Genomic DNA, 14,435 nt, shown 5'->3' on the forward strand with positions numbered 1-14,435 from the left:
AATAATAATAAAGTTGGAAGGGACCTTGGAGGTCATTGAGTCCAACCCCCTGCTCAGGCAGGAACCCTACACCATTTCAGACAAATGGCTGTCCAGTCTCTTCTTAAAAACTTCCAGTGTTGGAGCATTCACCGCTTCTGGAGGCAGGTTGTTCCACTGGTTAATTGTTCTAACTGTCAGGAAGTTTCTCCTTAGTTCTTGCTTCTCTCCTTGATCAGTTTCCACCCGTTGCTTCTCGTCCTGCCTTCAGGTGCCTTGGAGAATAGCTTGACTCCCTCTTCTTTGTGGCAGCCCCTGAGATATTGGAACACTACTATCATGTCCCCCCTCGTCCTTCTCTTCGTTAAACTAGACATACCCAATTCCAGCAACCATGACCATGTTTTTTTTCTTGTTTGTTTTAGTGAGCCAGTGCAATATATCTTTTTTTGAATTTCAGAAACAAGAAATATGTGGAAACCTGACATTGCAACACCACATGCTAGAACCTGTTCAGAGAATTCCACGCTATGAGCTTCTCCTGAAGGATTATCTTAAAAAACTTCCCGAAGAATCACCAGATAGGAAAGATGCTGAAAGTAAGTGTAGTTTCCATAGGTGCCATTTGAAACAAGTTGCTGCTTAGTAAAGATACATTTTAAGAATGAATATTGATTATCCATAAAATACTTTCTATATATTGTAACAATTAAAACTTGTTCTCATTGTTTCAATTTAACCACACACACACAAACACACAGTTCTGGTCACTTTGGGCTATCTATATACTACTAACATTCTTGTCATGACCTTTACCTGGGTAAAGTGGTGCTTCATAGGGCAACAGGTTTTGAACCAAGATACCTAACTTACAGAATGTATCCAAAATCCTAGACCCATGACTCCCAAGAGAATGAAATTTGGGGACGTTGTGGCTGCTTCAGTGCTAGTGGCTGCTGCTGCACTGCTGGGCTGCTATTACAATCACATGATATTCATTTTCAATGTTCTGTAACAGTTTCCCAGCCAGTCTCACAATCCCTTTTCCCCCCTCTCCACCCAGCAGCATCCACCTACCTGTCTACTGAGAAGGGAAAGGAAGTTGTGATGCATTGTGTCTATGAAGGGGGAGGTGGTGCAATGGACTACAGTGAAGCAGCACTTTACCAAGAAAGAGGAAACCATCCAAGGAGGGGTGTGAAACAAGAGACAACTTCAGAGAAGGATGGATCAGAGAAGGAACATTGGTATAGCTACCTCCTAAAATTTCTCAGGGTATATCAGAGTTAAGAGTGGTATAAATTTAGTCTGGCCAAAGATTTTGTTTATATGGTGTAAGCAAATAAAGAACTGAACTTTGGCCAGATTTTTCTACACCACTCTGGGGCTAGGACTGATGGAAGGGAGAGGGAAAGAGAGAGGAAGGAAGGAAATTATGATGCTTCTTGCCAGCTTCCCACAAAGACACTCAATGGGGAAGCCAGCAGGAGATCGGACTCCTGCTCCCTCTTCTTTTTTGCCTGCCCTTCGTCATTATGTTTTTCTGATTAGGTAAGGAAATATCTCTGAAATGATGAACCAACAGAGCATCTAGTCTAGTAAACCCATAAAATCAAGAATTCAAACCTTTAATTTGTTATATACAGCATATAACATGCATCTAGTAAGTACAGAAGTCTTGTCACTGTTTTCCATTACGCCTGTAGGAGTGAAGCCTCTGGTACCTATTAGTTGAGATGGGTTATTGGCAAATAATATTTCCTGATACCTTAACAGCTGAAGAAGCAAAATGGCCTAGTATCCAACTTGAAAAAAGTTAAAAGGTGAAAGAAGAAAAAAACCCTGCTGGGGTGGAATTATGCCTGTCTGGTATGATTGAGAGTTCAAAGACACCTAGTGAGAAATTATAGCTAAGGGGGGAACTGAAGCCGGGGTCCCGGGGTCTTACACCCAGCACCCTATCTGCTACACCACACTGACCCTAAATGAACCGAGGTTTCCATGATACAATACCACCTATTAAATCTGGGCAATTTCATTTAGGTTACTAAAATAACTGGAATGCTTTCTTACAGTTTTTTTTTCACCCAGAAAGGGAAGCCTGCAGTGCCTTCTGCTTATAGAAGAAAAGATTCATATATTTACACAAAAATGCTAAATCACAATGCAGGATCACTTCAATAAGCTCAACTAAAGTGCCAGGTTGTGCACTCAAACATAAAGGTTAACTGTTATTAAATAAAAATAAACTCAGTTAAACAATCCATGGGTCAAAATTGACTTTTCAAGGAACCGATCAATTTCTTTCAAGTCACATTTTCTGTTTCGATATACAGTATAGGATTATATGCAATAGAATTCAGTAAGTATGTATCAATGTAGTATGCTTTTTTTTAGTGATGTAGAAGAGAATGTTAGGTTTTCATGCTGAACAGCCCCTTTTAATCCAAATTACCAGTTAAGAGACAAATGTATACTATGCTGTCCATTCAACACAATTTATTGTGTTTTGACATTTTGGTAAATACAATTTTCTTTTGCTTAATAATTACTGCATATTGTGCTACTTTTTTTATATCAGTGATGCTAACACTGGAAGACTTAGATTCATATTGATCCTAAAAGGCATGGACATAGTGCAGGGAGAAATGAATTCACTAGCTTGCAATTTTGGAACCAGTTTGTACGTACAAGGAAAATGAAAACTGTACTATTAACCAATAGCAATCTTCAGAATGTATAATTGCTACTGTCTACATTGCAGAATCTCTGGAGCTCATTTCTACTGCAGCAAACCATTCAAATGCAGCCATCCGAAAGATGGTGAGTAGAAAGCACATAAAACAAATGTCATCTGAGCCATCAGCTGAGATACTTGCTTGAAACACTGGTTTTTTAAAATCAATGCTACGTAATGATGCTCATACTCTCTAATATTTATCAGACTAAAATATAATTATTGTGTTTTTATATGTAATATTTACGTGCACGCTTTGTGGGGACTTTTTTCTCCCTACTTGTTATAAATTATTTACAGTATAGGTAGTCCTCGACTTATGAGCCCAAAATTTCTGTTGCTAAGTGAGACATTTGTTAAGTGAGTTTTACTCCATTTTTCTTTCTTGCCACAGTTGTTAAGTGAATCGTTGCAGATGTTAAGTTAATAACACGGTTGTTAAATGAATCTGGCTTCCCCATTGACTTTGCTTGTCAGAAGGTTGCAAAAGGTGATCGTATGACACCGGGACACTGTAACCATAATAAATATGAGTCAGTTGCTAAGTGTCTGAATTTTGATCACGTGACCATGGGGATGCTGAAATGGTTGTAAGTGTGAAAAACGTTTTTCAGTGCCGTTATAACTTCAGGCGATCACTAAATGAACTGTTGTAAGTTGAATACTACCTGTATATGGTTAATCTCAGAAATTTGTTATCGGATCTTTCCCCTATATATACTAATAAGCAAGCAATGAGTTTCTAGGCTCAGCTTCACCTGGCACATAAACCCAACCATCTCTGCAAATGGCTGTCCAGCCAGCTTTTCTACTTCCTCTCTGCAAATCCCTGTCTTTTCTTCCTTCCTCTTCCCCATGGCCTCTCTTGCTCTTCTTTGTCTTCCCTCCCCACCAAAACACTGGACAGCTGTTGTGTTTTGCTTTGCTATGCAATAGTGCCCTTGACAGGCGGGGCAGCATTCTGAAGGGGAAAAGGAAGGCGAAAGAGGAGGAATAAAGGTATGCAGTGTAAGAGCTGGGGTGCTGACATTTGAAGGACTATGGGAGAAAGGCAGTAGGAGGAGGAATATTAGTGGCAATTCTATTTTGCATCTACTTTTGCCAAATCAAAGGATAGTCATGAGCATTTGTATGATGTGCTAAGCCTCCATGATATGGCTTATACCCCATTTTATGAAGTCTTAAGATCTTACTGAGGAACAAAAGTTACACTGAATATTAAATGTTTGGATGCATGATTCATTCATCTGGGAGCTCATTTTCATAGTGACAATTGAAGATATCTGTGTGACTTATACCCTTTAACTATAGTGATGCTTCTTCGAATATAGATGCATGGTTGAAGATCTTACAAGTTATGGAACATATAACAACAATCTATTGGAACCTACTATTAATACATAGATGGAGAGATTCTAAATGGTGCATGCATGAGTAGACAGTTTTTCAATATATCTACAAATAAGTTCTCTTGTTCAGTCATATGCACGTTTGGTGAAAATAATCTAACACATGGTCCAAAGCCATTGCAAGGGGCTTTGTGAAATTGGAAGAGGCTGCCAAGGAAGAAGCTCGGGGCAGTAGTGACTTCAAATTGTACTGAAGAGCAAATGACTACTATTACACTGACCTTGTGGTCAGATTCAGAAGGTAGTATGCATCCTGTATGAAATACAGAGTAACTTTTTTTTAACCAGCTCAGATATTTAACTGTACTGTGTAGAAATCATTATTGACAACAGGAAAATATACAAAATGTTGTGCACTGGTTTTATTTAAGAAAATTGGTCTAGTTTTCTCAGGTGCTAATGCTCATAAGGTTATCACAAAAGTTGAATTGCAGGTTTAGGTTTTATAGAACAACACTTTTAAAGTATTCCTGCAGAATTAAATTTATATATAAAAAAACTTAAAATCAAATCTGAAGTATAAGGCTGAAATGTTAATACTAGAAGATCTTAAGACAATTATACCTTTATGTTTGTAATTATTAGACAGGGATTCCATCTATATATCATGCAAACCATTCTGCTTTTCTAAGAAATAAAAATAGCATATTAAAACTATTTTTCCAGTTGAAGGGTTCTCAGATTATCATTTTAGTGCTATATGTTATTTTATTTATTTATTTTATTAAAGGCTTATTCCTATTGCTTGATACACAGACAGATTTTGGAATAATTCTAAATATTAGTTATGGAGTAAGCAACTATAGCAGAATTGTGTTTAAGTGGATATTCATAGGTTTCTTTTATGTTGCTACAAGGTAAATAGGAACTGATTAAAAAATCAGATTATTCTGACTTTATCTGATAATTATTAATGTGTGAAAATTGGCACCTGCAGCTGCAAAATGAAGATAAAATAAAAAAGTGATAAAGTGAAATAATATTGAGAACCAAGGATTCCATAAAAACCTTACAAAGACAAATAGTAAAAATTATTCTTATTCACAATATAAAATGGCTGAGACAGCTTTTATCTCTCCTTACTGAATATAGAAAATGTCCTATGTGCCTATATTACTGTAGGCATTTCACTACTGCAGATAGGCATACACATTTTAATTCTTTGCAAGGCATGCAGGTTTAATTGTGGACTTTTTAGTGACATCAAAAGAAAATGTGTGTGTAAACAAGTCCCCACTGCTATGATTGTGTGTGACGTTTTTCTATTATTAGAAAAACTGTTCTGATTACTTATTTTGTACAAGAGTGTAAAATTAAGGTTGACAATAATTATTTAATGCCTAACATATTTCTTTATTAAATGATGGAATTACCTTCTCTTATAGCGTTTATAATAAATTAGCAAATACTAGAAATACCAAAATTAGTGGTTTTTTTTAAATTCTTGTAGGAAAAGATGCACAAGTTGTTAGAAGTATATGAACGCCTTGGTGGAGAAGAAGATATTGTTAATCCTGCCAATGAATTGATTAAAGAGGGTCATATTCAAAAACTGTCAGCCAAGAATGGCACAGCACAGGATAGGTATTTATTTCTGGTAAGTTACTTGGTTTCTTTGATATAAAATCCTTACACTCTGCCCACATAAGCTCCTTTGACTAGGTTAATCAATCCTTGGCACACACGCCCATACTCGGCAAACTATCAGTAGCTTTTAAACAGTATTCCTACCCCTCTTAGATGGCTTTCATTCTTTTATGACCAGTCCATTTGGTGTTACTACATTCAAAGAGTATTCCAAACATTTTAGAAATAGTTGATGTTGGGCTTTTTTCCCTTTAGTCTTAGTGAGGGATTTTGTGTGTCTGTGTGTGTAAGTAAATTGTTGGGGCTTTTGCTAGTATACTGGAGTTATTTTTTACGTGTTTGAATGTGAATACTGCTACTAGGGATAATCTAGAGAGAACAATGTTATTTAGGAAAAAAATTGGCTTGAAAAGTTGTGTCTTCTTAGTTGTGTTTACCTTACCTTTGATCAATTGTTAAGAATCTTGAAAAGGGGACAAAAACAAATCAGGAATCAGCCAGAATTCTGTGTTGGATAAAACAGGGTGCTATTTGTAAAACAACTTCAGTCCACATTATTACATTTCTAATTTATTGCCATAATATAAACTGTGCATTTTGGTGTGCGTTTATAGGCAAAATAAATCCTTCTGCAACTTTAGCACAAAACAGACTAGAAATTGGAAACTTGCAAATAATCTGCAAGGCTTTACTTATTTTTATATCTAAAAACTCTTTTCATGTGCAAATTTTGTAGTGTTGTATATGTTGCAGCAATAGACTTTATTGTCCCTGAATCCTCTATTGTGAGGTTATACATGTGTTCACAATAATATAAAATTTAAATTTAGATTATTAAATACAATCAAGAGAACATTTAAATAATAGATGTCAGTGAGAGATAAGGAAGCATAATGAGTAATTCTGGAGTTTGTTATCCTAAATATATCAAATTTCCCATATGGATAAAGATAGAACAGAAGAATGTTGGCACAGTTATCTGCTGTTACATCAAATGAATTCTTCTAAGACAGTGGTGGCGAACCTATGGCACGGGTGCCAGAGGCGGCACTCAGAGCCCTCTCTGTAGGCACGTGCACCGTCGCCCCAGTCCTAGACCTTCAGCTGGGTTTTATAAAACCTTTTCGCTTTAAGCCTCCGCCACCATGTACAAAAAAAAAAGGTTCAATCAATCAGTCAATTTCAACTTCTCGCAGGAAAAAAAAAGATCTTGCAAAGTTGGAATTGATTGATTGAACTTTTTAGTCCCACCCAGTCTGCTGTTACCACCGCAGCCACACCCACCCAATTGGCCACACCCACCCGGCACCCAACGATGCATAAGTGGGTTTTGGGTTGCAGTTTGGGCACTCGGTCTCTAAAAGGTTCGCCATCACTGTTCTAAGAAGTTACCTGGAGATACTTTTAAGGAGCAGTTTAGTGTAGGGTTGCAATTTAGATCACATTCATGTCTCCATTCAAACATGGTGCGCACTGAGTGACTCTGTGCTGATCACTGTATCTAGTAGGACTGCTGTAATTACCAAAACAAATTAGGGAGACCCATGTATAGGGGCCTTGAAGTCCTAGAGCAGGGGGGTAAAACTTGCTGCGTCACATGACGTGTCACGACATATCGTGACTTTTTTCCCCTTGCAGGAACAGGGGTGGGTGCAGCTTACATGTGACACATCCGGCCCGTGGGCCGGCAGTTTGACACCCCTGTCGTAGAGAATAGTGAAATAGAAATACAATAAATAAAAGATAAAACAATAACTCAGTACATGTGCAGAACATGCCCTAAAGGGAATTTGCACAGATTGTTTTTGGTAGTAAGGAAGGGCACGATTTCAATGAAGATAGAAGTCCCCTAGAAGTACATCATTGTAGTACATCTAAATCTCCCAATTCTAGAATCTAGAATCTTCTAATAAGTATCAAAAGTATACAATATCTGTTTACTGAAGCTATATTTTATGATTCATGAAAAGATATATAAGAAAGAATTTGGTTATAAATACATATATACATACAAATACACCCAAGCTACAGATTTTCGCCACTATTGCATACATATATGTATTCTCATGAAAGAATTATGTAAAGATAACTTCATAACAAATACTTTTTTTGTTATTTGCAGTTTAACAGCATGGTGTTATACTGTGTTCCAAAACTGAGATTGATAGGTCAGAAATTCAGTGTTCGTGAAAAAATTGATATTGCAGGATTGCAGGTTTGTATCTGATTCTTTTGATTTTAGTTTCTGGTGTATGCATGCATTTCTAGTCTTGTTTAAGATAGTTACTGTTTTATTTTTAATAAGGAATTCATTTCTGAATGAACTTCTCCTATTGAGAGAAATACATTGGTTTGTCTGATCATTATTAGAATTAAATACTAAAAAATGGCAAAATTTTGCTTTGGTTTTCTAGGTCCAGGAAATTGTCAAGCAAAATGTGGCCCATACTTTTTCAATAACAGGAAAGAAAAGATCCTTGGAGCTACAAGCCAGGTACAGATTATTCCCCCCCCCAAATATATTTATTTATTTTGAATTGGACCTTTCCCATCCTAAACGTCTAATGTAATGTTTAGCAAATATTACAAGAAAAAAAGTTGGGTGCATCCCGTTTATATTATATTTGCTTAGACAAGTAACTGTCATAATCTTATGTTCAATCCCAGCAAAGAATGAGTGCTGTTCAAGTGGAGAATAGTATTGAGTCAGGATTAAATCCTTCTCAATGAAAATGTGCAGCTCCTGAGGAAATCCCACTACAAGGAATAAGAAATATTTGAGGCGTCAACCCTCAGGGGCATGGCTTTGCCTTCCATCTTTCATATACGTTCATGAGAGAGGAAGGAGAAGAAAGCACTGGAGAGCTTGCCTTACACACCCCTTACTTTTCCTATTGGAAAGTGCCAAGAAGATGCTTCAGGGGAGCCCTCTGAAATAATGGGTTTATCTTGAGCCTTTTTTGTTCCTCTTTTGCAATTTCAACAAGACAAAGATCCAATGAAGCAACTAGCTGCTCCTAAATGCTTCTGCCCTGAAGGCTGGCCTCCCATGGAGCCAGGTTTGTTCGGCTCATTGGAAAAGATGATGAGTAGAAGAAGCCTAAAGAGGTGACAGTATGGTGTGCACAGAGCACACTAAGGTGGAGGCTACCTGGAGGGCAGCATTATTTCTGAGTGAAAAAGCACAGTGGGACAGAAAGCCTCTGGAATTCTCTGTTTCATGATTCTTCAGAGCCTTGGAACAGAGGTACAGGAGAAGAAACAAACTGAGACTTTAGTTTAGCTGGCTGTCTAACAAGATGTGAAGTTTTGTTCCCTAGTTTATCCCTTTCAGACATTAAAACAATTCCATATATTAAATTATTTATCTCTGGTTATCAAAGAATTGATATTATAAAAAGAAAGGCAAACCCTTTGTTCTAATTTTATAGGACAGAAGATGAAAAGAAAGATTGGATTCAGGTAATATCTATTTTATCAAGATTTTCTCTTACTTTGCTCCATGCTGCTGGAGCAGCTGGGTCTTCCCAGGGCACTGTGCTTTTGCAGTGAGCAACTCAGGCAGTTATGGCTTCCAAGGATGGCTGTGGGTTCACGCTGCACTATGGCTTAGGGGATTCTTGCAGCCCTAGAGCCGTGGTACGCCAAGAAGTCCCTAAACCACAGCGTGGAAAGTAGCCTCAGAGCTGTGCAGTTCTGGGGCTACTTGCCACACTGCAAGGATAGGTACAGGGTGGCCAAAAGGGCAAAGATTGGGGGGGGTATGGAATAGATGGGTGGGAGGAGCTGGAGGCGGTCCCTTGCCTAACTGAGTTTAAGGGATGGGAAGGAACAAGCCTGCAATGGCATGGATCCCCAGCTAACAACTGGCGGAATGATATGATGTGACACAACCTGCCAGGATGTGATGTGACATGACATGACATTATAATAATATAAGAGAGACCTGTGATGGAGATGGGTGATTCAAAGATATGAAAAATAAATAAAATAAATAAACCTAAAAACATTTCATATTAAAATATATATTTCATTATATTATTTATCCCATTTATACACTCACCTAAGATTAGATTAAATTAGATTAGATTATAATTAAGGCAGTATTTTTCCCTTTTTCATGCTACCCCCTAATTTGAGCTGTATCTCTTTCATAACAGTACTTTGTGTTCCTTCACCTTGCCGGAATCTGTTAGACATTCCATCTCAACTGAAGTCCACAGTCTGGAAATTTAGAATAGGTCAAAAACCATTGGGGGTTTTTTTCAGAGCAGGCAAGATGCATTCACAATACTTGGTTTGGGTTAAAATTCATGAAATCATATTCTCCAGCACTGGAGATGGAGGATCCACCCGTGGGTTGTGACTGTATTCCTGCCCAATCAGATCAAGTCAGCCAAAGTTGTCACGCCCCTGTCCTTGGACCTATGCCCAGTCTTGACTTGATCTTGCCCAAGGACAGGACGTACAACTCTGGCTCTTAGGTACAGGACTATAGTAATTATCATAATTGGATTATTTTAAAAAATTGTTTACTAAGTTCACAGTTCCCCTGTTAGCTCTGCAGTTGGGGGGGAGTATTTGGGAGGCAGAAGGGGGTCCCTTCTTTCTCCCCTCCCTCCAGGAGCTCACAGCACAGAACTGGGGAATTTAGGATCGTGGACTCCAAATTTAAAACAGTTCAAACTCAGGTGCAGTTAGAAACTCGTTGAGGCTCAGACCTCTCCGTTTTTTCCCTTCGCGCAGTTTTTTCCCGGAAAAGCCTCTTGTTACGGGGATTGCGGCTGCATCCCCGGGGAGGCCGTTTTCGTGGGGATAGCCCTTGGTACGACAAGGGCTCCCCTCTAACAACTTGCGACTGCAACGCTCCTGGGGATTGCGGCTGCATCCCCGGGGAGTCCGTTTTCGCGGAGACGGCTTTTGGCGCCAAAGGCTTGTCTCTCGGAAATTGTGACGGCAAACGCTCCGGGGTAAGCCGTTTGTTGCGGAGGGCAATCCCTTCATCGTTAAAGCAATTTCGCTGTCACAGATAGCCGTTTTTCGGCCGGAAAGTGGACAACAGGGATTGACCCAGGGCGGCTGGTCAGCTGTCTAGCGGATGATCGCGCAGCGGTTAGCAGCCGCTTCGCCCATATAGAGCCCTTGTCAGATCCCAACTGTCAAATTTTGACAGTTCGTTCTGGCGCGGCCGCCATTTTGAATGCAGAGTGCAATCCAAAAACTGTAGTCTAGAAGCCTGAGTCGTTAAAGGCATTGCTGGCATTGTTTTCACCTTCCTCGGGGAGGCAGGGGCTTATTCTTTAGGAACAAAGTCCCCAGAAGAAGGAATTAAATAAACCTTTAGGTGGGTCATTTGATTCCCTCAGGACTGGCCACCATTTTAGGATCAGCGGCCATTTTGTCACACAGGTTTCCTTCTTCATCTCTAGGGTGTTCTCTCTGCAGCCTTTTTTTGGACAAATTTATTCACTTCAAAAGGCCATATTTTTCCCTAGCTTGGTGCCTCCTGGGTTTGACTAATTGGCAGCCTTTATTGAGTGGCCTGCAGCCTCTTCTGGAGCTGCATACTGTAATTTCAATAGTAACTGGAAGGTTGGTTTTTTAGGCGTGCATCAGATTTATCACTTCCAGCATTTTCAGTGGACTCACGGTGACCCCTCAGAGCACCGGTCCTTGCTTGTGACACGTTTGCCACGGGCACCAGGCACTCCCTTAGCGTGTCTGTCGCTGTCTGTGATTGCAGCTGTACCTGGGTCCCAGGCGTCCTCTGGAATTGCGTCTGGTCGCACCCACGGTGGTAATTCCCTCTAGATACCGGAGGCCCCCATTGAGCCCCCGCACTATCGGAGGATGGAGCCCCTTGAGAAGGAGGTCGTGTCCCCTTCATTGGCTGGCATGAGTTCTATGCCATCTCATCCGGACGGATCTGAAAGGGCTACACAAAATACCAAGCCAAAATCTGCAAAAAAATCATCCAAGGGGGCAGATAAGCACGCCACCAGGAGACACCAAGCTCTGGAAAAGGAGTTCTCTAGGGCACAGAAAATAGCTCGACTAGACAATCCTCAGATTGGGGGGCGGGAGCAGGAGTCCCACATTCTACTTAATCAGTCGTTCCAGGGTAGGCCAGAGGCCACTTTCACCCCTACAGCGGCTGGTCTTCGCCAGACCGAACAGCTCCCCTTCCCTTCAGAGGAGCGATTGTCCATGTTAATTGCTCAGGCAGTGGACCGCGCTCTGAACGCTAGGGCAGTTCCTAAACCACCAGTCATAGTTCCCCCTGCTATCCCACTTCAAACTGATGGACCTCAGTCCGGCCCCTCTTCACCTGCGGAATCCTTGTACTCTGAGGGGTTGTCGCTACCTGATCAGGGCTCTGACCAGGAGTTTCCGATGTCTGAGGAAGAGGAACAGTCGGCGGACGCTCCGGCGCCCACTGGAATGTTTCACCCTTCAGCGTTTGTCACGTTGCTCCGCAAGGTCTCTTCCACCGCACACCGTGGATCTGAGCCCCCTTCCGCAACAACTGCTGTTGCTCCTGATTCGGACCTTGATCCAAATTTCATTGAACCGGTGGCAGCTCAGCACCGGATCCCATGTCCGCCCATGTTCCTAACTGCGGTTAAGAAACAATGGGCGTTACCTGCCTCCTTTCCCCTTCCGAGTTCCACGGACAAAAAACTGTTCAACGTGGCCAAGGAACTGGAGGATGCGCTGGAGGTCCCTGCGGTGGACGAGCCTTTCGGACCATTGATTTCTCCGACAGCCATAGCGGGGGATGTGTCGGAAGCTCTGAAGTCAGAGGATCGTAAGTGCGAGTTGTCCTTTCGCAGGATCCACCAGGCTTCCGCTTGGGCCATTAGGGCAACGACCTCAGCATCGTTTTTCACCAGGGCAGCCCACTGTTGGTTAAAACAACTACAGGCCCGCACCCCCAAGGATGATGTCCGCTCTCAACAGGACATCAGTAAGATGGTGGCAGCAATGGAGTACGCCTCGGATGCTACACTCCAGGCGACTAAGTTTGCTTCCAGGGCCATGGCTTCAGGGATCACCAGTCGACGCATGCTTTGGCTTAAGCATTGGCATGCTGATGCTAAATCCAAGTGGCGTCTGTCCTCTGCCCCGTACCAGGGGGGTAAATTATTTGGTGAGGCTTTGACTCCTTATCTCTTGGAGAATAAGGATAAGCGCAAAGTGCTCAACCATATCATTAAGAAACCTGACAGGAAACAAAATTTTTTCTCCCGTAGACAGTCCTTTCGGGGGGGGAATAGGAACAACTATTCAAACTCTTTTCGGCCCTTCCCACCCAGAACGGACCGTCAAGAGGGACAATTTGACAGGCAGGCGAGCAAGCCCAGGCAACAATACCAAGGTAACCAGGGTAAGCGGCCCTTTCGTGGGGGCGGCCGGCCATTTCGGCGCTCCAGGTGACTTCCCGGCAACAGGATCTCCCATAGGGGGCAGACTATCGCTGTTCTTCCACCAATGGGAGACCACCACCACGGACAGGTGGGTCCTAGACACGATACGGTCCGGCCTCCACCTGGAGTTCATCTCCACACCTGTAAACAGGTTCATTTCTTGCCCGTTTCCCCGAAACCTAGCCAAAAGAAACCTGATGTACCAGGCCATCCAGCATCTTCTGGAGATAAAGGCCGTAGAAACCGTTCCGGTGGACCAGAGAGGGCGGGGATTCTACTCCATCCTCTTTGTCGTTCCAAAACCGTCAGGAGGATGGAGAGCCATCCTGGATCTAAAGAATTTGAATCTTCATATCAGATATCAAAAATTCAAGATGCAGACACTCCGCTCCATTTTGGGGAGCGTGAGAAAGGGAGACTTCCTGACATCCATCGATCTCACGGAAGCATATCTCCATATCCCCATCTCTATCGATCACCGGCGGTTTCTACGGTTCAGTTACCAGGGAGAGCACTATCAATACCGAGCTCTACCCTTTGGCCTCTCGTCGGCCCCCAGGGTGTTTACCAAGATCCTGGCGGTCCTGGCAGCTCGCCTTCGGATGGTACCGATCAGGGTCCAGTGTTACCTGGACGACATCCTGATCCAGTCAACCTCCGCCCACTCGGCACGACAGGATCTCGACCGGGTAGTACAGCTGCTCCAGGATCACGGGTTCTCAGTAAACTTCCTCAAGAGTCATATGGTCCCCACGACTCGGCTACTGCATTTAGGGGCCGTCATAGACACCAGGGAATGCCGGGTGTATCTGTCTCAGGAACGTTTGACCAACCTGAGAAAATCCATCCGCCAAGTACGCAAGGGGCAGAAAGTCTCTCTGCTCAGCCTTTCCAGGGTGCTAGGACAGATGATATCAGCCATAGACATAGTAACGTGGGCCAGGCTCCACTCCAGGGAATTGCAGTGGTTCCTACTCCCCTTCCAGAGGCAGAATATCAGTGCTTCTCAGAGAAGGGTGAGACTCCCATCTCGGGCCTCGCTTTCCCTCACATGGTGGCTGTCCCCAGCTGTCCTCAAAGGGTCGTTGTTCAAGGAGCCGGAACGGCTCCTCCTCACGACCGATGCCAGCCTCTTTGGTTGGGGGGCGCATCTTCGTTCCCACTGGGCACAGGGCCGTTGGTCTCAATCAGACCTCCGTCACGACATCAACTGGTTGGAACTGAGGGCCGTACATCTAGCTCTCCTTCACTTCCACAGCCAGGTCAGGAGGCGTCATGTACTTGTCCTCACGGACA

At 42.3% G+C, this 14,435-nt stretch overlaps 1 protein-coding gene across 1 annotated transcript in view; it reads left to right on the plus strand.

The window, feature by feature from the left end:
- Positions 1–14,435, plus strand: part of FGD3 (FYVE, RhoGEF and PH domain containing 3) — a gene marked incomplete at its 5' end in the record, with an annotated part of 44,156 nt that overhangs the window by 11,951 nt on the left and 17,770 nt on the right. The window contains 6 exons of the mRNA XM_015824105.2: positions 440–578; positions 2,744–2,802; positions 5,576–5,722; positions 7,835–7,927; positions 8,127–8,206; positions 9,144–9,174. Coding sequence (XP_015679591.2) covers positions 440–578; positions 2,744–2,802; positions 5,576–5,722; positions 7,835–7,927; positions 8,127–8,206; positions 9,144–9,174 — 549 coding nt within the window. The remainder of the gene's footprint in view (positions 1–439; positions 579–2,743; positions 2,803–5,575; positions 5,723–7,834; positions 7,928–8,126; positions 8,207–9,143; positions 9,175–14,435) is intronic.

This window comes from Protobothrops mucrosquamatus, unplaced genomic scaffold (assembly GCF_001527695.2).
Source record: "Protobothrops mucrosquamatus isolate PMUCROS unplaced genomic scaffold, P.Mucros_1.0 scaffold2119, whole genome shotgun sequence".
NCBI classification, from domain to species: Eukaryota; Metazoa; Chordata; class Lepidosauria; order Squamata; family Viperidae; genus Protobothrops; species Protobothrops mucrosquamatus.